A 22,847-nucleotide genomic window follows, 5' to 3' on the forward strand; every position below is an offset into this window, starting at 1 on the left:
TGAGTTCTGCCCGGAGGACAGCGCAGGACAGGGCACTTGCTCAATGATCATGATGTATGTCCAAGGCTGGATGAGGGACCGCCATGTGAAGGTGGGTAGAGCTTGGACCTGGTTCACATAGCTGGGCTGGAGCCTATGGGTCCTGTTCCTGCATCGATTTGTGGGGCACTTGCTCACTGCAAGCTCCTGTCCTTGTTAAGGTTGAGACACGGTTCCTCTAACCTGCACTTTGGTTGGCAAATTACAGATATTTTTGGGGTAGTAAAGAAACAAAGATAACTTTGTACCCAGTTCTCATGCTGTGCTTCTCCTGCAGTCAGGGGCGAAAGAAACCTCCACCAAATCCCCAACCCAGAGTCTTCTCCCCTATTGCACTTGTGGTTTGGGCAGGATCAAGCTTGAACCTATAGACCTGAGTCTCCCCTTTGGCAAATGGGGCCATGGTTCGTGGTGTGTCACACTGTCCTTTACTAGGGGCAAAAGGGCCCTTCAGCCAGAGCCAAGGGCAGTGGCAGAGTCTCCTTGGGTTGCTCCAACCCATATGAACCTGGTTTAAATCCTGGTGTCCAGAGGGCTGCTACATCTAATGGGGCTGGTTGAACAGCAATGTCCTGGTCAGACCAGCATTGGTGGTGTAGAGATTGTCCTGCCTGTTACGGTGCCCATTGCACTTCCCCATGTCTGACAGATGAAGCGTGTGATGACAGAGATGGCACCATCATTTTTCTCTTTGGAAATGCTGAAAAAAATAGAGTCAAACTCTCAGAGTCAGCAGCCGATCTGTGCAGTTGCAAAGAACGTTCCATAAGAAAACCAAAAATTATCTGTGTTTGCAGGAATTTGCAAGAGGGGTTTGGTGAGGAAAGCTGGAGGAGGTCTTGAGCATGTCCTGCTGTGCCTGTGTGGATGTGCAGAGGACACAACTGCCGCACCTTCGCTTTGGGGGGGGCGTCGCTGTCTTTCCCCTCAAGCTGTGTCTAAGATGTTCATCCCTATGCAGAGTCGCTGGCTGCTCCCATCCTCTTCCCTCACCCCCCACTGACACTGCGCACACGGTTTTCACGCAGCTGAAAAGCAGGGAAACCATTCTTCTCATCCGCCCGGCACGAGCCAGGAACCTCACCCAGCAGCTCTTGAATCAAGCCCAGAAGCCGTGGCTGAGCTTCCAACCTCTGCCCCCGCTCCTGTCCCCTTTTCCTGGGGCTCTTCCAAGCTCCCTCCTAACACGCCATCTCTGCCCGTCCACAGGTGTCAGGGGAAAAAAAACCAAAACCCACCACCTTTCTGGGGCAGCCAAAAATGTGGCCGCTCGTCTTTTTTTCCAGCGTTCCCTCATCTTTCCCATGCACCCTGACCTTTTTGCACTGCCCCTGCTTCTATCGATGCACCGCTGCTCGGTGAACTGCAGATGGAGGAGCAACGGCAGGAGGAGGCGATGTGCCGTGAACTTTTGCAACAGCCATTTTCGCCAGGGGATGGATTTCCTCTGATTTTTTATTGTTCCCCCCCCGCCCCCCCCACCTCACTCTTTTGTACAAGTTCAGGAAGGTTGACGGCAAGTCCAGCCTGGCTTGGCTTCACAGGGTTGTGCTGCAGCCCAGCCAGGGCTGGGACACACCGGCTGGAAAGTTTATTGCTTCCTGTTATGAGAGCTCGGGGAAACGCCATGGGTTCGCAGGAGAGACGTGGGCAGCGCTAACACCAGGTATGACCCCCAACGGGTGCGGTTGGAGACGGCCTTTTATTCCCATTGCTTCTCCAGCTACTTCAGGAAAGGGAAGCAAATAGAGAAGGGAATAATTGCTCGATCTGACCTCTGACTATTGAGGCAGATGCTTTCTTTGGAGCAGGAACAGACGCAGGGAAAAAATGCTTTATAGCTTTGCTGAGCCACATCTCCGGGGCTCTCCGCGAGTCCCTTCTTGCCACCTTTTGGTACATTGGCCCGTGTTATCTTGCCAGCCTTGAAAACTTCAGCAGAAAAGTTCCCGTCAGGAAAAAAAATATGTGCTTCTGTCAACACTGAATTTTATCTCAAGAATGTGTCCATCACAGTGAAATTTTCATCTGGGAAGGGCTGGAATAAATCGCTTCTGCTCTCCAGCCCAGGGTTTAAGTGCTTCCTCTGGGCTTTTGTACTGTGGAATTTAAATCTTATTGTTATTTAACCGTATCAGATTTTTTTTTTTGTCATTTTCAAAGTGAAGTGGTTTCACCTTTCTGCAGTCATCACTCAGTGATATCCAAAGGAAACATTTCCCTGTTTTTCAGCAGAAATATTGTTCATTTTGCTAACAGCATTGGCTTTTTGCGCCAATCACAAACCAATGCAAACTTAACAGAAATTCTGTTTTCTGAGCTAACTGAGGCACGACCGTGATCCAAATTTCATGGCAATTCAGAGCCAGAGTTTATATTTTCAGAGAGCATGAAAAAAAGCAGCCGTCACCTCCTTTTCAAACATCCTTACATTATACAGCCAAAATCCCCATGGGCTTTGGAAAAACTTCTGAGACCCGATTTTCTCCGTTTGGTCCTTGCAAGAGTCAGAGACCAAGCGCAATGTGCTGATCCAGATCAAAAACTTCTTGGGTTCATCCAACAAGCAGAGCTGGATGCGGAAGAAAAATGAACTGGAGGATGAATACGTAGAGTCCTCGGCTCCGTGTTGTTCAAATGGCACATTTGTGCTGGGGTTGTCATCACCACTGTCCTGAAAAGTCCGTACAGAGATTTGTGACGAAGCAAATTTTAGCAACAAACACTGGCACAGCTTTTTTTGCTGCCTGTAAATATTTTTTTTTTTTTTAAGAGAGTTGAGGTTTTGGCAGAGTTCTTGCGATGCAAGCCCTGATTAGTCCTGAATCTTGGAGGATGCCCAAAGCTCTGGGTGAAGGAGGGACGTTTGCACAACTGAGATTTTTTTTCTGGGTTAAGCTAGGGAGCATGGTGGGACTGAACGGGAGCCCAGGGGTGGCTGAGTTGAGCAGCGCTGTGGCTATTCCCACCTTCTCCCTCCCATCTCTGCATCACAGCTCCTGAACGGGTCCCTGAGACATCCACAACTGGCCTTGATACCACCATCCATAAACAGGGGTGTTGGTTCAGTTACTGTTTCATGAGCAAAAGGGCTCTTTCTGTGGCTGGCAACAGAGGCATGGTCCCTCCACCCATAAACCCAAGTCCTATCCCAGGACATTGCTTCTGCCCTTGCTGGAAGGGACTGGCCTGTCCCAAAGCACCTTAACACAAGAGACATGGCTCTCTGTCCCAGCAGAAGTCCCCATCCCAGCCGGCATGTCATCGGTACAATGACAAAACTTGGGTCCTTGGATTGTTGAAGGCTCTGGAGACTCCAGGCATGAAGAGCGAGCTCTGATGGGTGCTGATGGCCTCTTTCCCATCAGGAAATGGAAGGCAGCCCTGAAGATGCCTTCAAGGCTTCTTCATCTTCATGAAGATGAAGTGAGATACACGCTTGGACCTTTCTGCAGCACTTGGTTTACCTGGTCCTATCAACCAGGCATGTGGCTGGGGACGATCCATTAGAAATGTCAAAGCTGCAATGCTGACTTGAACCAAACTTGTACAAAATGAGCCCAAGTCCTCTTCCAAACCCATCAATGCCCCTACACCTGTGTGCTTGAGGACCAGCTGGCCTGAAGACAGCGAGGATAACAGCAGAATGAGGGGGACCGGAGGAAAGGAGGATGCGTTGAAAAAGGAGGTTGCTGTGCCCTGAAGCACATCTTAACGTCTAGGGGAAAAAAATAAATCTGTTTACAGCATTTCCAGAACTGTGGTGCTCCGCTAAAGGCACGGAGCTGCAAGTAATGGCCACACCAGAGACACTAATTAAATTAAAACCTGACTCTTTTTCTGTGTAGCTGCAGTATTTCAAAGCACCGCCTTCGCTTGCAAAGGTAAGACCTCAGCGCGCCTTTCCATCACTCTGTTGTTCACTGGCAAAGCTGTAACCCCCCAACATCCCTTTTTCTCTCGAACTGCCACCAAATTACTGAATAGTAAGACTAATGACAAAATTCAGCAGTTCTGCAGTGGACTTGAAGGTTATGCCAAAGAAGTAGAATATTTTCCAAGTCTAATATTTCCTTTTAGGCAGTGCCTTTGTCGCCCTTTCCATCACAAACCGCTTTCAAAGCGGATGGCACCCACAGCCACCAAGGGTGAAGATGTGTCCTGCATCCCACCCCCAAAGGTCAGAGCGAAAAGGTTAGTGACGTTAGCCAAAGAAGAAAAGGTACGAATTAAAACTGATGCTTTAATCTTTGCCCTCATTTGTGGTAGTCAAATGTTTTTGTTTCTCAGGCATTAAATTCTGCAGTCTCCTAATTTAAATCCAACAATTTGCAATGACATTCTTAATTTATTTCAGTTATGTGACGTTTTTTGACACAGTCATGTTGCTTCCCAGGTCTTTTTTAAAAAAAGTGGGCTTATCATTTGAACGAAGATGTGTTACTTCGTTTCATTTGGTTTTAAAACAGATCGAATGAAAATCCCAGAGGCGAAAATTAGAGAAGAAAATGAACTTTCATTGCAATATGGTACAGAGCTTTGTAGATTAGTGGCCAGAGCGGATAATTACGGTTTCTACTCACCACTGACATAGCAGAGAGACATTATACCAGATCTCAGTATCATTAGTGACAGCACTTATTTATTTCAATAGGATATCTAAGAGAAATATAGATAGATCAGTACTCTGAAAGAGGAGCAGTGCCTGGGTGGAGAGGTGACTTGGCGAGGTGACTCCCAGCAGCAACCAGAATCGCACAAGGCTTCGTTACATCCATCCCCCCTCTGTCTCCACCCTCTCTTTTATTTCCTTTTCTCAGTGCCAAGCATTAAATCCAGGGCATGGGATGCTGCAGGGGTGGGTCGGGAGTGAAAAGGTGCCTATAACTTTATTAGCCTGTACATTCATTTATGGCTAGAAAAGCTCTGTTTGCTCTCCACGGCCTTCCTTGGGAGAAAGAAAGCACAAACTATTTATAACTGTGTGCATAGTCCTGCCATTCTGTTATTACCCGCGCACAGGAGGTTTTGGCTTTCACACAACCTATTCAGACAGTGAAAACCCAGCTAAAAAGTGCAGGAGAAAATGCACGGGTCTGGCTCTGCCTCCAGCCCTCTGCCTCCTTCCCCAGGTGATGCTTTAGCCCATGGATGATGGTTTGGTGATGGGAACAACACGATCCCTGCCAGTGCGATGGCCAGACCTGCTGGGCCGGAGGCTGGAGCAGAAGCAGATGATGCTCAGCTTGCCTCAAGCAGAGATGCCCTGAGAAAACTTCCACCAGATGAGATTGCTGTGTGTATAAATAACACGCACGGTTAGAAAGCAAAAGGCCTGGAAAGGCTGCATGACCCACGGGACAGGGACCGTGCTGAGCTGCCTTTTATCTCTAAGTTGATGCCTGCAGTCCTGCAGAGCCTGGAAGTTGTTCTCAGCTAGTTATTTTTAAATAACTAATAATACTCCTCTCCATCCTGCACCAGCTGGAACGGGTGGAAGTTTCGCTACAGATCTTTGTGGGAATGAGATCTTGGTGGCCATCCCTCAGGTCTGATGGATCTCATAGGACTTGTCTTTTAGAAGTAGATGGTGTGATGTGCTGGAAGCTATGGGGTCCCCTCTTGGTGGGGATGCACCCAAGGACCATGCTGTGGCCCCTGTGGAGGTGACCACGAGGTGACCCACCGCACTGTCTCCAGGCTTGAAGGACCATGAGGGCAAGGAGATCACTGCCCCAGCGTGCTGGAGGCCAAACCCAGCCCTGAGAACACGCAGGGGTAATGTGGCCTTGGCTCACTGCATGTTTTCTGCCCCTCAGAGGGGTCCTGATGGGAGATCTCCAGGGAGGTCAGAGCATTGGTGGAGGAGATCTCCAGCCCTGGTGCTCTCCTCTGAAACCAGCTCCCTGTCTCCCCATGTCCTTTGAGAGTGCAAGCTTTGTTGGAGTGCTGTGTGCTTAAATTGAAGCAGGCAGCCAGAGTTGTGACAATTTAACTTTTTCAGAAGCTTATTCCCCCCAAAATACCTCCCAAACTCTGGTTTCCCTAGTGTGGCATATTCCCTGAAGGGTATGTCCATCCCTACACCTAACAGCTGATTATAAGGCTTTTTCCACCTGCCTGTCATAGGCAGCTACTTGTGAACAGCAAATTAACTTATCACTGTGTATAAGTAATTAGTTTATAACTTAAAACCTTCAGGAAAGTTACTACAACATGCCCAGAAATGCTAGCCCCTCCCTGGAGACCCCGTTAGCTGCAATGGGGTTGTGTCACGCAGCCGAGCTCTGGTGTCAGCAGGGCCTCACACACTCCTGGGCTTTCCACAGAGCAGCTTCCAGCAGGACAGCCAAAGCATTAGCCAGCGTGGAGCAGTGCAGGAAGTGCTGCTGCTTGCAAGAGCATCAGCACGAGATGCTCCAGCGAGCAGGAATTGCTCCTCCTTTGGGCTCTTTGGGAAACCAGAGGTCTGATGGCAGAGTGAATATGTTGGTTTGTCAGGACCAGGGATGAAAGTTCCTGATAAACCACATGGTTTCAAATATCTCCCTTGATCAAAATGTACATCTTCCCATGCTTTTTCCCCTCAAAGGCTGGGTCTGATCATTCCCTAACTTGTTGGCTGATGTTATTGCTTCCTTCTCCTCCTTGCTGGCCCTTGGGGAGACCTTCTGCCTTGACTCTCCATTTCCATCTCAGCAGCTACCTGGAGCCCTGATCCCGCTGGGCTGGCAATGCCAAAGCTTCCCAGAGACAGAGCAAAGATGAGAAGGGATCCTTGGACCATCAGGATGGAGGTTTTCTTCTCCACTTGCCTTAGGCTTCATGTACATTCCCGTACTTCTCGTTTCTGCAGAGAAGCCAAAACGTCTCTGTGTGGGCTCAAAACCCCTTCCCCATCCTTCATTTGCTCCCTGCTCCCATCCGACAGCTCGGACAGAGGTGCACCACCTCTCTCAGGCAAAGCCTCTCCTGGGGGTGCAGCAAAGCAGGAGCTGCAGAGCGGTTTTTCTCACTAGTGAGCCTTGCCTCTTTTTCTTGCTATTTTTTTCCCCCCCAGCAACCAAGGAAGTTTTGCCAAAATGTGTTTTCCACATGTTCCCTATTAGTCATGCTCTCTGTCTTACAAATCTGTTACCAGTGCCACTAGCTGATGCTATTAATTTACTTCCAACCGGCTCAAGAGCTCGACAGCAAAATTCCAGGCAGCTTTCCTAAAACCAGACCCGGCGGCTTGTTTGGATTTAAAACCAATGCCCCTTTCTTCCCCGGTATATATATGTATATATATAGCACCTTCCCTCCTTCTCCCAAGGCTTGGCGAGGGAGAGAGGAGCCACGAGCGGCGGTGGGATCGGCCGTAGGGGTGCAGGCAGCTCGGGCAGGACCTCCGGCGGTGGGTGCCCGGCAGAGGCGGGGTTTGATAGCACATTAAATACTTCCCTCGAGCTCCAGTTTCCAACGGCCGGGGTATGGCCGGACCGAGGCGGCGGGAGTTTATCTAAGGCAAGGCGGAGGGCCGGCAGCACAGGAATGTCGGCGGAGGAGGGAAAGCCACCGCGAGAAGCACCATGTCTCTGTGAGTAGATTTTTTTCTTCCCCATTGTTTTCCCTGCAGTTTAAGCAACGCTGTGGCAACTGTGCGGAAAGGAAGGACATCCAGCTAGCACAGATATTTTTTTTTTTTTCTATTTAGCTTTTTCCCTCTTCTGCTCCTTTTAGACTCAGGTTTTAAAGTTTTCCCAGTTCCAACAGTTGTGCTTGAGATTACGCAGAGGTGAAGTGAGTAGTGAAGTAGTGAAGAGAACATGGAGCCAACAGCTCATTCCTGTACCTGGCTACGCACGATTTTCATGATTTTAAGTGCTGCTGTCGGGTCGAGCGGTTCAGCTCTGCCTGTATGGCTGTTTCGAAGTGAAACTTGTACCCCGCTTGCGCTTCATACACTGCATGTCAGCTAGTCTGGAGGCGACGTGTGAAGATAGGTGACTGTGAATGAATGGATTTCAAAGCCAGAGGGATGGTGTGACCTCTCATGCGATCGCTCTGGCAGCTAATTTAGCTACCTGAACCACCTAATCAAATCCATCTACCTGCTGTAGACGCATACAGGTGTTTCTTTCCCCAGGGAGGGACTTGGGACTTTTCCCCAGGGAGTTGGACTGTGTAACTTTTCTGTTGCGTGGAGGAATTCGATCTGAAGCACACAAAAGGTGCAAAAATGCACTTGTTCTGTTTTGATAGTTGGCGTTGTGAGGAGACGCGACATAGTCTTTTCCTAGTGCCATCCTATTCATCAGCAAAAGTGTTGTGAACAAATCCTTCCTTGGAAGCTTGTTGCCTTGTAATTGATTCCAAAATACAGTGGTGTACTAACACCCCCCCCCCAGCAATTAAAGGCATTGAAATCTCATAGTATAGTCTTTCTAGCCAATGAGTCGCAAAAAACACTGGAATTTTAACTGAACTGATTGTAGGAGGGTTTTTTAACTCATTTCCTTCATCTTCTGCTTTCAAAAATGGTGCCAGAAGAGTGGGTGGACACACAAGAGTCTAACGTCAAGGTGTGATCATCCGCAAAGGCAACAGCGGGGTCCCAGGGGCGCAGAGACCGCTTGAGGCTGTTTCCTGCAGATGTTCCTGCAGACCCAGATGGTCACGGAGGGCTGAGCCGTAGTGCCAACGGCAGGACCAACAGCTCGGGCTGGTGGCTGGTAACCAGAGGTGGCTGTCTCAAAGCAACAATCTTCCACTTTGGTTATTTTGCAATTTCTTTCCCTTTCCCTGACTCAGGAGGTTTGTCAGTGTTTTGGGCCAACGCTATCGGGTGCTCCTTTCCAAAATGTGTCTCCCAGATGAGGCACTGGGTGCTTTGCTAACAACCCTGACTAATATAGGATCAAAACTTGAACATTTACTCCAAAAGCCGTCGTTACCTTGGTTAGACCCTCCCCGCCCCAGCAAAACTGCTGTTGGGAGCTAAGTCCAAGCTTTGGGAACTGTGTCCTTGAGTAACACTTGCAAAATGGTAAATTATCCCCGGTGTAGACCTCGTAAACCCTTTAGGTGAGCACTGCAATTATAAATGAACTGCTCTACAGCCCGTGTTTTAGAACAATGTGGGGCTTGCAGCTAATCGGGGATGTGGATGGGAGCCAGGAGGTGGCTGAATGCCCGCATGGGGCCAACCAAGCTGGGGCCAATGTGTGCTCCAGCTAAGCCCCAGCCCTGCCTCGGCCGGACCCGGATGCTCCACAGACAGATGCACCGTGTCCCACAGCAGGACATTGCTGCACCCAGCAGGGTCTTCCCTTCCCAGTCCCCTGTCAGCTGGAGCTTGGCCCAGTGCCTGGATTAATCCTGCAAATCATTCAATGCCCCATTTTGCCCATATCTGAGTGGGGACACAAGTCAGAGGAAGGGTTAAAGACACTTTAGAGTGTATCCACTGTCAAGAAGCAAAAAAGGCACTCAAAGGGGATGCTTTCTCATCTCACCCCTGAATAAACCCAATTTCCTCAATAAATAAAGAATAAGATTTGTGGGGATCGCTTCCCACATTCTTCTGCAATGGCTGAATTGTATCTGCAGCAGCACTTCTGTACTGACCATTGGGTCCCAGGTGTCACTTCTGGGGCAGGAGATGGGGATTCTGGTCCCAGCAGCTTTCAGGGCTGTCGTGCTTCCCCAAGTAAGTTGAGGAAAGAAAGGAGACCTTCCCCACTTCTTCTTCTGGCTTATTACCCAGCCTGGAGTGAGCTGTTTCTCTGCTCCCTGCCTCAGTTTCTCCAGCTACAGGACAAGAATAACACCATCTGCAGAGTGCTCCTGCGGTCCTGGTCTGGCGTGTGAAGACTTGGGAGTTTGGGTTCACAGAGGATTTGTTTGATCTAGAAATAGCAGGGTTAGAAAATTCCATCTGCCAGCTCTCGAGAGCCGTCGACAGAGGAAGAATTCCGATGCTTCTCGAGCCTCGGACGGCGCTGCTGCCTCTCGGGGTGGCGCGAAGGCGAGGGCTGAGCGAACCAGTGCTGTTTGGCTCCTGTCCTGAGAAGCAGCGTGAGCAAAATCACATTCCAGAAAGGCTTGACGTGGAGCAAGGCACATTTCCCTTCTTGCTCCCGTGTGGGGCTGTGCCCATGGCTGATGCTGGTGTCTCTCCCACCCTGCGCCTGGCACGGGCAATGGGCTCAAAGCCCGGTTTGTGCCACAGAAACCCTAGGGCATAATTTTGTGTCTCCAGGGAAAAGTGGTGCAAAACCACGTTAGGACCAGGATCATGTCTCACGGCATCGTTTTACCCCCTGGATATTTACCCAGCCATGCTCAGCCAGCATGGAGGAGTAGGTTTGGTGTCCATACTCTTGCAACATATGGACAACGGCTTCTTTCTCGTCCTCTGCGTGATCATGGAGGACGGCAGGGGAGCAGCCTGCATCAGGGCAGCTACTGCCAAGCCATAACACACCGCTGCCATGTGCTACTCCGCGCTCACTCACTTGTGTCCACGCTCATGTGCTCCTATATCTGCCACCAACACATCCACTCTTTTCTTCTGGGCGCAGTGGTAGGCATCAGTTCATGGGTGGGATCGAGTTCACGGATACCTAATTTACTGACAGCCATCTGGTGTCTGCATGCAAACAAGGTGGGTAAACTCCATGAAGAGCCTGAGAAGGATTCAGAGGAAGGATTCAGGGGAGCAGAAAGGATGATCCCATCCTCTGCTGCCATGGAGTGAGAGCCTCGCTGTCCCCCACCACGGTGCTCTTTGGATCTGAGTGCTTTCCCTATTGCTCGTGTCTCCAGGTATCTGTCAGGGCTGCTGCCAGTCAAGCAGTAAAATTGCCTCCTGCCTTTAATGATGCCTGGGGTCATCCCAAGGAGCTCGGGCTGAGGCCCCATCGCAAGTTAAGCTAAACACAAAATGGGTATTACGAGCTCTTCCTCCCCAGCTGTCCAGGTCTTCTCATAAGTGCATGTTTTTCTCTGAAATCTTTTCAAGGTTTATTTTTAAAACAGCCTGCATTTGATTAAACATTTGTTTTGTTTTGTTGTGTTTTCTCAAAAGGAACTTAAAAGGGCCATCAGCATGTAAACATAAATATTCCCATTCTTTTGCTGATTCTTTGCATTTTTCTGGGTTTGCTAATGAAAGATATTTCAGCAGCGCAAGTCTCTCTGATGGGGGCAGCATCCTCTACTCCCGCTTTCCGCTCAGGCGCTTGAGCCCATGGTGTGCAAGCAAGAGATTGTCACAAGTTAAGCACCTTTTTGTGCCTACATGGCTTCCATGGCATCTTGCATCCACTTTTACAGTCACCCAAACCCTTCTTGCAGCTGAGTAAGGTCTTGAAACAGGTGACAAAGTGGGTAATGGTGAACCTAGTAGATGCCGTGGCTTGTTACGTTATTAATCTGTGTTTATCTGGTACCACCAGGTATCCATTCCTCCAATTATGGTGGTGCAGCACATCCCCACACTGGCCATGGCACATTCCCCGATGCTGCGCTCTCATGGTCAGCCCCATGTCATGGTCCCTCACTGGGGAGATGGGTTGCAGCAGCGAAGGGTGCCTCTTTGAGATAAAATGACTTCATCTGTCACAGATGTGCCAATGTCACAGCCGTATCGCTGACTGCAGCCACAGATGTTAACTTACAGCTATGTGTTCTTTCTTCCCCCCTCTTCCTGCAGGTTATAACTGAGTAGCCCTTATGACCAACATGAGCTGGAGCTTCCTAACCCGCCTGCTAGAAGAGATTCACAATCACTCCACCTTCGTGGGGAAGGTCTGGCTCACTGTGCTCATCGTCTTCCGCATTGTCTTGACAGCGGTGGGGGGGGAGTCCATCTACTCCGATGAGCAGAGCAAGTTCACCTGCAACACCAAGCAGCCCGGCTGCGACAATGTCTGTTACGATGCCTTCGCACCGCTGTCACACGTCAGGTTCTGGGTTTTCCAGATTATCATGATATCCACCCCTTCGGTCATGTACCTGGGCTATGCCATCCACAGGATTGCCCGGTCGGCGGAGGAGGAGAAGAAATTCAAGGGATTCAAGAAGAAGAAGCAGTTTGCTTTGAACTGGCAGGCAGTGCGCAACATGGAGGACCCCATGGAGGCTGACGAAGAGGAGCCCATGATCTCTGACGATACAGCAGAACATGAGAAAGCCAAAGCCAAACCCAAGAGCAAAGAGCAACAAAAGCATGACGGGAGGAGGCGCATCCAGCAAGAAGGACTGATGAAAATTTATGTCTTCCAGCTACTTACCAGAGCTTCGTTTGAAGTTTGCTTTTTGATAGGGCAGTATTTGCTCTATGGTTTTGAGGTAGAAGCCTATTATGTCTGCAACAGAGTCCCTTGCCCTCACACTGTGGACTGTTTTGTGTCCCGGCCAACAGAGAAGACCATCTTTCTCCTGGTGATGTATGTCGTGAGCTGCCTGTGCTTATTGCTGAACATGTGTGAGATGTTTCACTTAGGGTTTGGGACCATCCGAGATGCCATTCGCAACCGGAAAATCAACAGCTTTAGGCAGCCTCCCTACAACTATGCCTACCCAAAGAACATCTCCTGCCCTCCTGAGTACAACCTGGTAGTGAAATCGGAGAAGTCCACCAAGATCCCCAACAGCCTGATGGCTCATGAGCAGAACTTGGCTAACGTCGCCCAGGAGCAGCAGTGCACCAGCCCAGACGAGAACCTCCCAGCAGACTTGTCCACCCTTCACAAACACTTGCGAGTGGCCCAGGAGCAGTTAGACATAGCGTTTCAGAGCTACAGCAGCACCCAGGGCAACACACAACCTTCTCGAACCAGCAGTCCTGCCTCGGGTGGCACAGTGGTAGAGCAGAACAGGGCCAACACCGCCCAGGAGAAACAAGGTGCTAAACCCAAGGCCTGTTTGGAGAAAGGGAGCTCAAGCAGTAAAGATGGAAAGACGTCTGTATGGATATAGCGTCATCCAAAAGGAGAGAAGGCAGCGTAAGTGGGGTTTTTATTTTGGTTTGTTTCTGTTTTTCGGTATTGTCTTGCGTTCGTTTCACAGGGCACAGGCGCAATTTTTATATGGAAGTCAAGAAAGTAACGGAGTTTCAGACCAATTTAATGCTGTCTTCCAGCGCATTAACAAAAGACGTTTCTTCCCTGTTTCCAACATGTTCTCCAGCTGGGAACCTCCGGTGAGCAATAGCAAACCCCCTGCGTTTCCCACCACCACTGGAGCTCCCAACAGAGACTGGACAATGTGCCATGATGAGAAGCGGAGCTCCTGGTGGCTCAGGAGAGAAGTCAGGCCAACGATGAGCAGCTCCCCTCCTGCATGGCGAGGCTAGAGTGCTGTAGGTCAGGCAGCATTTAATTACTAAATATCCTTAATCAAAATTAATTTCTGATCCCTTGATAAAAGAAAACAACTGACACACTGCAGGAACCTTCGTGACATGCTTACAGCTGATGTCCTGCCTGAATTGCTAGATGCTCTAGGAGGCATCGTTCGAGCCACGAGCTGGGACCCACATCAGGTTATGGGGCAGAAACACAGCAACTCTCTTACACAGGGAGACCTAAAAGCATAGCGCGGCGCTGATGGTTTTCGTCTTTTATTCCTCTGCGTTGAAGCAAAAAGCAAATACGATTAAACACTACACAGCAGGAGCGAGCAGTGACATTGCGTCGTACTGGTGCCTGTGTAGCGCTTGCTACAGATGCGATGGGAACGGCTGCAGTCACACTGTTTTTAACAAACTGCTGCTTCACATCATCAGAAAGTGCCTTCATGCAACCAGGAAAACAAAATTATAAAGGGTTTGGACTTCTTTATTTGCTGAATTTTAGTAGAGATTGGAAGATCAGTGTTGGCAAATTTGTTTTTCTGTTTAATCAACACCCTTATAAATAGTGGCAGATGGCAGAACTATGCATAGTGTGTATATGATGTGTGTGTGTACATGTACGTATATATACAGACACATATGAACATGTGTGTATGAATATAGCCATAGAGAGAATATATAAACGTAATATCAACCCTCTGGTAATTTTACAGCCTTCCACCTCTCCTGGGAAAACCCCACTGGTCCAGGACTATGGCTGATCTCATCCTAGAGCAGTCTTTGGGCTTCCAGCTTCCAGCCTCCCCTGGGGAACTGGCAAGTGTCACGCATTTGTCTGTGGGGCTTAGCAGGAGATCTGGCTTCAGTGGAGGACAGGACCAGGACAGCAGCAGGAAGTTTTTCACTAGTTTATAGGGAGCTTTTTGAGCTTGGCTTGGTTTTAGAGTGGTTTTCAGGCAGCTACAGGAACTGGGAGCGTGTTAAAACCAAGCTGCTGAGCTCCAAGGTTCCTGCTAGTGCTGAGACCGTGCTTTGTCAGTGTGGTTTCATACTGTGTCTCTTGCACAGCTGTGGGGCTGTGGCTTTTTACCCCTCCAGTAACACAAAACAGAAAGAAAACCTCATCACTGGGGTCACAGGGAGCATCTCCTACTGAATCATAGAATCATTTAGGTTGGTAGAGGCTGAAACCTCTCTGCCAGGTCTTAGAGCAGGTCTGATCCCTGAGATGCTCCCAAGATGCCTGTGGCTTGGCAGATGCTCTTGCAACCTCCCAAGAGTCCAACGGTTGATTCACCACCATGGAGAACCCAAATAGGCAGAGCCTTCAGGATCAAACCTAACGCGAATGAAATAAATCCTCACTGAACACAGAGCTGTCCCTGTGCCGAGCTGTTCCCTCAGGGCCATGCCAGACACCGAAAGTCACATGCAGGTCCCTGTGCCAGTATTTTTTATGCATTGGATCTATGTGACTTCTTGCTGGGCATCTTTCTCATGTTCTTGAGACTGGTCCCTGAAAACCTCGAGGACGCCCGTTCTCCAGGTAGCCGGACCCTTTGGGCAGTCTGGGGAGCAGACAGAGAACTTCAGCTCCTCCAGACCTCGACTGAGCTGTGGCATGCCATTAGAGAACAGTGCTGACAGCAAAAAAGTAGACTTAAAAAGAAATCAAAGAAATATCCTGGGAAGTATCCAGCTTTAAATACTCACTATGGCTTTGTGTAACAGTCTGGGGAACACTTTCAGGCTTATTCCTGGACCTGCTGAAGGCATCAGTAAAATGCCTGGAGTGCTGCCTGCTCTCGCTGCTAGAGACCTTCCCCTTGAAAATGGACAACTGCATCCAGGAGGAGGATCGGTTCATCCCCTCCACCAGCAATGGTCAGGAGTAACACACATCTGTCGTGCGGAGGGACAGCCTTTCTGCCGTGAATTTTGAATGACAGGCTCAGATAGTTCACACCACGGTGGTGGGGAGACAAACATATCCAACCGTGCTGTTGGTCCTTCTCCTGCGCGTGGGAAGGCTCTCCTCTTGGGCTGTGCTGCACCAGGCAATGCAGGAGAGGCTGGTTGCTGTCGCTGCTATTACCATAAAGATAAACACATGCAGGTCCACAGCCCAGGGCTGCCGGGGAGGAAAGCAGAGGTGCTGCTGGGTGGAAATTTGCTCCCTAGTAATTACAGCTGTTCAGGGCACAAGCCCGTCCTCCATATTGATGTGACTTCTCACTTACGGCCAGCCCTGTGTTCCATGGGAAACTGCGTGTATTTAAAGTCACAATCCCAAGGGAAGGATGGAAACTCTGAGGAGAGCGATGGTTGGATTCTGTCTGGGTTTTTCTGATTCCTTTGAGATGAGCAGCAATATCACAGCCCCAGATAAACTCATCCTTCTCACGCAATGCCGGAAGGCACTGTGCTGTGCAGGAGTCCGGATTTTGGATTTCTTCTGCCCATACCAGCGATACCTCCCTCAGCCCCAGACACGGCTTGAGCATTTCCTGATGACTCAGACTGGCCCCTCGGCTCCTGCTGACCTGCAGATTCACAAGCGAGTCACCAAACGCAGGGATGGGCATGTGCCTCCCTTGTTCTTGCTTCAGGAAACCATCCTGGCCTAACCACGGGGAAGAGGGGTGGGGGGTAGATTTTAAGCCAGAAACCCCAGAACATGATCACAGGGAACTGATTGAATCATTAAACCCATTTTATACAGCAGGGCTATACCCACTTCCCCAACAATATAGCTGGTCAGTGCCTGACAGGAGGAGATCCCTGGGCACCATACTTGCAGGTTCAGAGACACTTAAGAGCAACAGGGCTGGAAAGGACCATGGATCTTCTCCCGAACTTGCCACCATCAAATGCTTCCTTAATGGCTAACATGAACCCCCCTCACTGCAACCCCTAGTGTCTCCTCTCCTCAGCAGCCACGGAGAACATCTCATGCCTTTAACGGCTGCAGAAGCTTTTGAGTGTTTGAAGTCTGTTTTCATCCTCCTCCAGTCTGCTTTAAGCTAAACAACTCTGGTCTCATCAACCTTTCTCCAAGGGCTGCTTTTCTAGCATGGTTTTCCTTGGTGGCTTTGAACCACCACCACCACCCAGTCCATGTCTTCCCAGCAGTGTGGCAGCGATGGTCCTCAGGCCACCTTCCCACTCTGCTGCTCTTCATGTGCTCATCTGCCACCCTGGTCCTCCCCAAAACCCCATCTTCTGCAGGCATGGGAACTGCTCCCCTCCTCAGACGTGTGCTTGTACAGTTGGGATCTTCCTGTCCTCCATCAAACTGCCTTTTTATTTTCACACCACAGACCCAGTGCACCAAGGGAGATTTGAATGATCTGTCTGTCCTGCAGCAGATTCGCAGCCTCCTCCCGGCTGGTGTCACCATCACATTTAATACGCGCACACTGTTTTCCACAGTGAGAGTCAATAATTGCAATATTGACAAGGACTAGAGCCAGGGCAGACTCTCGGGTGATCAATACAACCTCCTCGTTGGGCAGAGAGACAGGGTAACCGCTCTCTCAGCCGTTCTTCCAGCCAGCCCCGCTCATCTATCAGGCTTGAAACAATTCCTTGCATAAAATGCTTTGGGAGTGGGAGCTGATCTTCCTTTCTCATGTTTCCCAAGCGTTTTGACAAGGACAGAAGCACAAGGGCACATTCCCAGCAGGATTTCTCTGGTGTCATGGGTTGCCTGGATGAGATGCAAAATTGCCTGCAAGGTCCCAGCCAGCCCGGAGGACACCACTGACTCCTCTGACCCTGGGGAGGAGGGACCCCAGTTCTCCCAGATCCCATCTGAGCCACACACAGGAGCCAGCTTGAGTCAGACAGCCCTAGAAATATAAGGAATTATTATTATGATGATGTATACTGAGTTGCTCACTTCCCCCCTTCCTCCTCCACTCCTTGGCCTCTAAAGCCTTTAGAATATTGTATATTTCCACCAAGTCACTGCCACAAAGGCAACAGACATGCATTAATGCCTCTGCAGAAACAACTCCTTTCAGGGCAAGAGCAAAAATACCTCCTTTATGATGTCAGTTTGGGAAGGAAAAGGATAGAGAGGCAAAATAAGCATAACCATAAGCAAAACCCCCATCACAACATTACAAACTAAACCAGCGGCTCGAGGAATTTCAATTAGACGACAGGCAGTTGGCCACAGAAGAAACACTAGTAGTGTAATTAATGCTTTGCTTTTTTTTTTTTTTTTTTACAAGTTAGCAGTTTTGTTCACACACAAGACGGGTTTGGCTCTGTAGCTGAACTAATCATAAATGTTGACTCTCTCGCTAAACTTGGTCGGATAAAGTGCCCACACTTATATTTCTATTCTTACCATTCAGGGCCAGGAATGTCCCACGTAAAAGCCAGATTACCTTGTTGCTTGCATTGCATTCCACTGGGAAATACTTGAACTTAACTCAAGGCCATAACTAGTCTGTGCTGTTACGAAGTTTCTGGGATTGTTATTTTTTTTTTTTGTCGTTCATTTTTTTATGTACTAACTGTATTTGTACTAGAAATTTTTTGAGTATGAGGTTGAATCTGTAAGTATTTTTCAGTGTAAATGTTACATCTGGACTGTAGTTACAATATTAAACACTGGTCAAAAGAGAAAGATACATCAGCCCAACTCTTCAACTGGCTATTCCACATCCATTACTAATAAAAAGGAATAAAACTTACATTTCGTTACAGTATGTAAAGCGTGTGGTGTTTCCATAAGAAGGGCGCTGAGTGTTGATGACAAGAAATTCTTCTCCATCTATTATTTGCCTGTTTTTAGCCACGTTAAGAGCTCTATTTTCCCAGATATGGCTATAAATCACTGCAAAATATTTTTGCCTTAAGAAGCAGTTGACCTTCTAGTTGTTTGGGATGTGTTGTCTCTCTGATGAATCACTGCCTACAGTTCCTTCAGGCACAGAGCTGAAACTGCTCAGGAAAGCCTGTACTTTCAAAAGCAAGAAAACTTTGCGGACGTGGGGAGAAACTGATGATTCAAGCTGAGCAAACAATGGAAAAGCACTTGTGAGAAAGCCTGACTTTCCAAACGACCTCAATCTTTGCTCATCCCTTTAAAGAGCAGGCACGTTCACTCACAACCACTGTCCAAAGAGTCTTCAGGAAACAAATTCTGGACAAAACCATGCATTTTTGCTGTTTCTCTGGCAGTTGTGGTACCTTTACCACTTCTTTTGACATGAGCAGGGCCAGCTCCCACCAAGAGACAGAGAAGAACAGGATCCTCAAAGAAGTCCACAAGGAAGATCAATAGTCAGAAGCACTTTAGCCTCGTAGGTCACATCCTTTGCAGCGCTACATCAAACATGCAAAAGAAAGAAAAATTTTGCTAAATAACAAGGCGTCCTTCAAACCATAAAGGTCCGAGGAATAAAGTGAACTTATCCTTGCTGTTGGCTGCTGGGTTGGTACCAGATTTACTCGGCCGTTGAAGCACCAACGGGTGGCTGACCTTAGCTTGATGCTGGTGCTAGCCACAGTCATGCAGGAACAAACCCTGTAGCGAGTCTTCCTCGCTAGCAGTCCTTCATCCCTCGCTGCCAGGCTTGCTCTAGGTCTCTGTGCCCCAACACCCAGGCAGCCACGTCCTGCCCTGATGGCTTGGGTGACTGGCATCAGTGGGGAGTGAGTGAGGAGCAGCCTCGTCCCTTGTCCCCGGGTCACCTCCAAATTGCTGTCGCTGGAGAGTGTGCTAGGGACAGAGGGAGGGCAGAGCCAGAGGGTGATGGTGCCCCTGAGTCTAATGCTCAGTAGAAGGAGGAGCGGCAAAACCAGCCTCCATCTGCCTGTATTTTGGAAACACACAGAGCAATTGCAAAACCCCTCATTCCTTCAGAAAGCCAGGCTGAAAAATACCAGTCACCCTCCAGCGTCCCGTTCTCTCTGGGATCACAAGACCCGTCTTTTTCCTCAGCTGCTCCACGCTGCAGCCAGTATTCCTGTCAACAGCATCTCACTAACTCCTAATCGCTCCCCCTGGGGAGATGCTAATAACAGCTTTACCTTCATTTTCAGCCCTGCTAGCACAGAACAACCCCTTCAGTGCAGAGACTCACTCCTTGCAAACTCAGCCGGGTTGCTCCTGAGCTGCCAATTTACTTTATTTCTACATCCAGCCTGTTGTCCTTGCAATTTCCCCCACCTCTTCACCGGCCTTTGCATTGCCCAGGCCATAATATGTGTTTTCCTCTCCAAGATTGTGGGATACTGTCCCCGTGCCAGAAGTGCTGCTCTGGTTTACCGCAGCCCCGCATCCCAGCTGCTGGCTGCCTGCGACTGACCTCCTGGAGCACAGCTTGGGGAGTATTTAATGCACAGGGTTAGGGTTGAATAATTGCAGCTCACGTGGGTTCGTGGATGAGAGTTTGTGCTTAGCACCCCAAGAAAAAGCTGGAGAAACAGAGTTTATTATACCAGCATTAATCCGCAGGGCTGGCTGCAGAGAGACAGCAGTTATCCCCGCTTTATGCTAGTGCAGCTGAGTTATGGATGAATAAACGCCGAGGATGAGCCGCCGCGAGCTGACCTGCTGCTCCGGCAGGCAGCAAGCCCCAGACACGGCAGGGTTTCGGGCAGTGGGAGAGCAGAGAGTGGAAAGCTGATGGAGCAAGAGGCTGCCGGCAGCTTGTGCAACTGCCCAGGGACCGGTGAGGAACAGAGAGAGAGATTCCCTGTCCTTTTCCACCATTTTCTTAGCTGTGAGAAAGGTTTCTGAGCTGCCCCGAGATACCTGCCTGGGTGAGAGATGCTCCTCTGGGGGAGGGATTTCAGGGGATGTCCCCTTTGGGATAGGGCTTAGCTGGAGACGTTGCATCTCATCACCCTGCCACCCGTGCCACCAGCTCTCCTTCCACAAAAAACGTTAGAAATGAATAAGCTGGTGGGGGACAATTCATCAGGCTGCTGTGGGTGCAGTATCATAAGAGGGAGCTGTACCTTTTATGGTCTCACCGGGACGTGGAGAGCCTTAGGTACAGAGGAGAGACCAATCTCCATTACCATTAGATGCCTGCATGGAGATGGTCCCCCCAGGACCACTTGGGTGGGGAGAAGAGGCACTTCTTGGCGCTGCTGGTGTGACTTGGTTTATGCAGAGGCTTCAGGGTAAAATATGCCGAAAGTGTTTTTTCACCTCTGTCACCTACAAAGGAGCCCAGCCCACTCGGGTGCGGATGTCCACATTTGGGTAGATGAATTCCATAGAGGAGAGGACTGGTTTTCCAGTATAAGTTTAGATATTTTAGGTCAGAGACTCTGACAGAAGTCGACCGAGCATCACAGAGTATTTGCTTTTCAAAATTCCCTCTGCCTCTGCCAACCCCACTCAGCACCAGGCCATTTTGATGTTCCTAAACTGCCTTCAAAGCACAGAAATGAAGAAGAAACCTGAGGACACAGACTCCTTTTATCACGCTTTCCTTTTTGTTCGGTTGCTGAGCTGGGACTCTGGTTTCAGAGGAAAGGAAGGAGGGGATCCGTGACCATACCTGGGAGCCTTAAACACAGCAGCCAAGTCCATGCTGATGCCAGTGGAGACGGGTCCTGCTCTGCTAGTGGGGTTTAAAGTCACCGTAACTTCACCCAAAGAGCATTGAGCAATGGATGTGGAGGACAGGGAAGAATCACCCAATCAATATCTGCCAAATTAATCTCACAGAAAGCTCTGGGAATCACGCTGTCCCTCCAACCAGGTTTCAGGTCCCCTACTTTTAGTTCAGACACACGCTCAGCGAGCGCTGCCACAAACCTCCCCCTGGCTCTCAGCATCCCAGGTCCTGACCACACTATAGCTTCCCTCAAACCATTCCCTGAGCCAATTTAATGTTCTAAACTGGCAAAGTTGTATTTTCTGATCACTGAAATGTTTAAATACTCCTTTACTGGCAGCGTAACTCTGTGCTAAAAGAAAACCCAGAAAAAAAGTGAATAAAAGCTGTAGGAAGTGAAAAACCAAATAAAGGCTCAAACTGGCTCCCTAATGCTTTTCCGTTTTCACTTTTCTTTCCGTTGCCATCCTTTCAAATATGCTCGGGGGGGGGGTTCACGCAACACGTGTGATAGTTAGGAGGCAGCACAGGCATGCACTGAGAGAGACGACAAAGGGCTGCTCACAGGACTGCCACCGTGTCCTGGTGGGTGCAACAGGGAGGGATGCAGCACTGGGCAAAGAAGGGCCAAAGCTGGATCTGGATGTGGGTCCCCGGTGCCCATTGACCCTCGCGTCTCAGCCCAGACGTGCTTCCAGCTACATGATTTTCACCCTTCTCCCAGATCTCTAAAAAGCAAAGCGCAGCTCCTACTCTTGGCATATTCACACTTCCAAGGAGAGGAAAAAGCTCTCTGCATCCTCAGCCCTGGTTTAAAGGAAGGCAGGTTTCCTCAGCCCCATTTTTTACACACAGCACGTGCCAGCAGCTGGGCAGAGTGCGTTTGTGCGCCAAGGTCACCTTGAATCACATCCGCGGCCTGTTTTTATTTCTCCACCTGCTCTGCCGGCGCAGCTGCCTGACAAGCGTCGCCTCCGAGCAGGGCCAGCGCCGAATTCAGGGGCCAACATGCCGCATCGCTCTCCACCACCGGCAGCGGATCTGTCCCCTTGCACACAGGGATATGTGATAAGGTTATCGCTGCCGGGACACGCAGGGAGCGCCTGGTCCTGCCCAAGGGCCAGCTGGTTGGATGCGCTGGCTGCTGCCATTGCATTTGCAGCTCCTGAAAAACGAGCCCCTTTTCTCAGGGTTTTAGGTTCAGTGTGTTTGAGCTGGAGCTCTGCACCGGTGCTGCTTGTCCCGGTGAACACAGATGGCTCTGTTTTGCAGAGTTCACTTTGGGCCAGCCTGAGCCCCCTCCCTGCAGAGCCGCACATGCACCGGCGTTGGCCGCAGCAAGGGGCAGAATGGCCTTAAACCGACTCGCGGCAACTGGAGAAAAGCAATCACAAATGACAGCCGTGACTCACGGCCATGTCTTGAACTGTGGGATGAATTCCAGCGTAAGCAGCTGCAGCTAAACCTGGGGCTACCTGGGCCCTTCACAGCGCTAACTAATGTTAAAGAGGCAGGAGAACAGCACCTTCAGCTCCACGCTTTTAATGCGGGGACTTTATTTCTGTGCAGTGTCAATGAGTAGAAATTACTACTGTCAAACACTGTCGTTGATTCCAAAAGAGAGCTACTGACTGTTTTTCCAGGAGTGTTAAAAGAGGATGGGGCCAGCTGATGGGTCCTTTAGAAACATATCCAACGGAGCATTAAAATAGAGTGGAAAACAGGAACCTTTGGAGCAGCAGCGTTTCCAGCACGCCAGCCAAACCACCACTGGAGGAGAATGGGTACGTACCCTATCCATCTGCAGTTTCCAGGGGATTAAAGGCTCGGCAGGGGGGTGGGGGGGGGAAGGAATGACTAAGGGAGCAGGAATG

General features: G+C 49.7%; 1 protein-coding gene across 6 annotated transcripts in view; it reads left to right on the plus strand.

Moving 5' to 3' along the window:
- The window catches only part of GJC2 (gap junction protein gamma 2), a 40,532-nt gene extending 22,445 nt beyond the window's left edge, over nt 1–18,087 (plus strand). For 4 of the 6 annotated variants that reach the window (XM_074573898.1, XM_074573899.1, XM_074573901.1 and 1 more), the window contains one exon: nt 11,738–18,087. In XM_074573898.1, the coding sequence (XP_074429999.1) occupies nt 11,758–13,005 (1,248 nt within the window). In that variant the 5' untranslated portion in view covers nt 11,738–11,757 and the 3' untranslated portion in view covers nt 13,006–18,087. Of the gene's footprint in view, nt 1–1,628; nt 1,706–7,313; nt 7,619–11,737 lie in introns of those variants that run through there. The other 2 variants (XM_074573903.1, XM_074573900.1) reach the window with 2 other exon arrangements.
- Nucleotides 18,088–22,847: the final 4,760 nt, after the last annotated feature.

This window comes from Larus michahellis, chromosome 2 (genome assembly GCF_964199755.1).
Source record: "Larus michahellis chromosome 2, bLarMic1.1, whole genome shotgun sequence".
In the NCBI taxonomy this organism is placed as follows: domain Eukaryota; kingdom Metazoa; phylum Chordata; class Aves; order Charadriiformes; family Laridae; genus Larus; species Larus michahellis.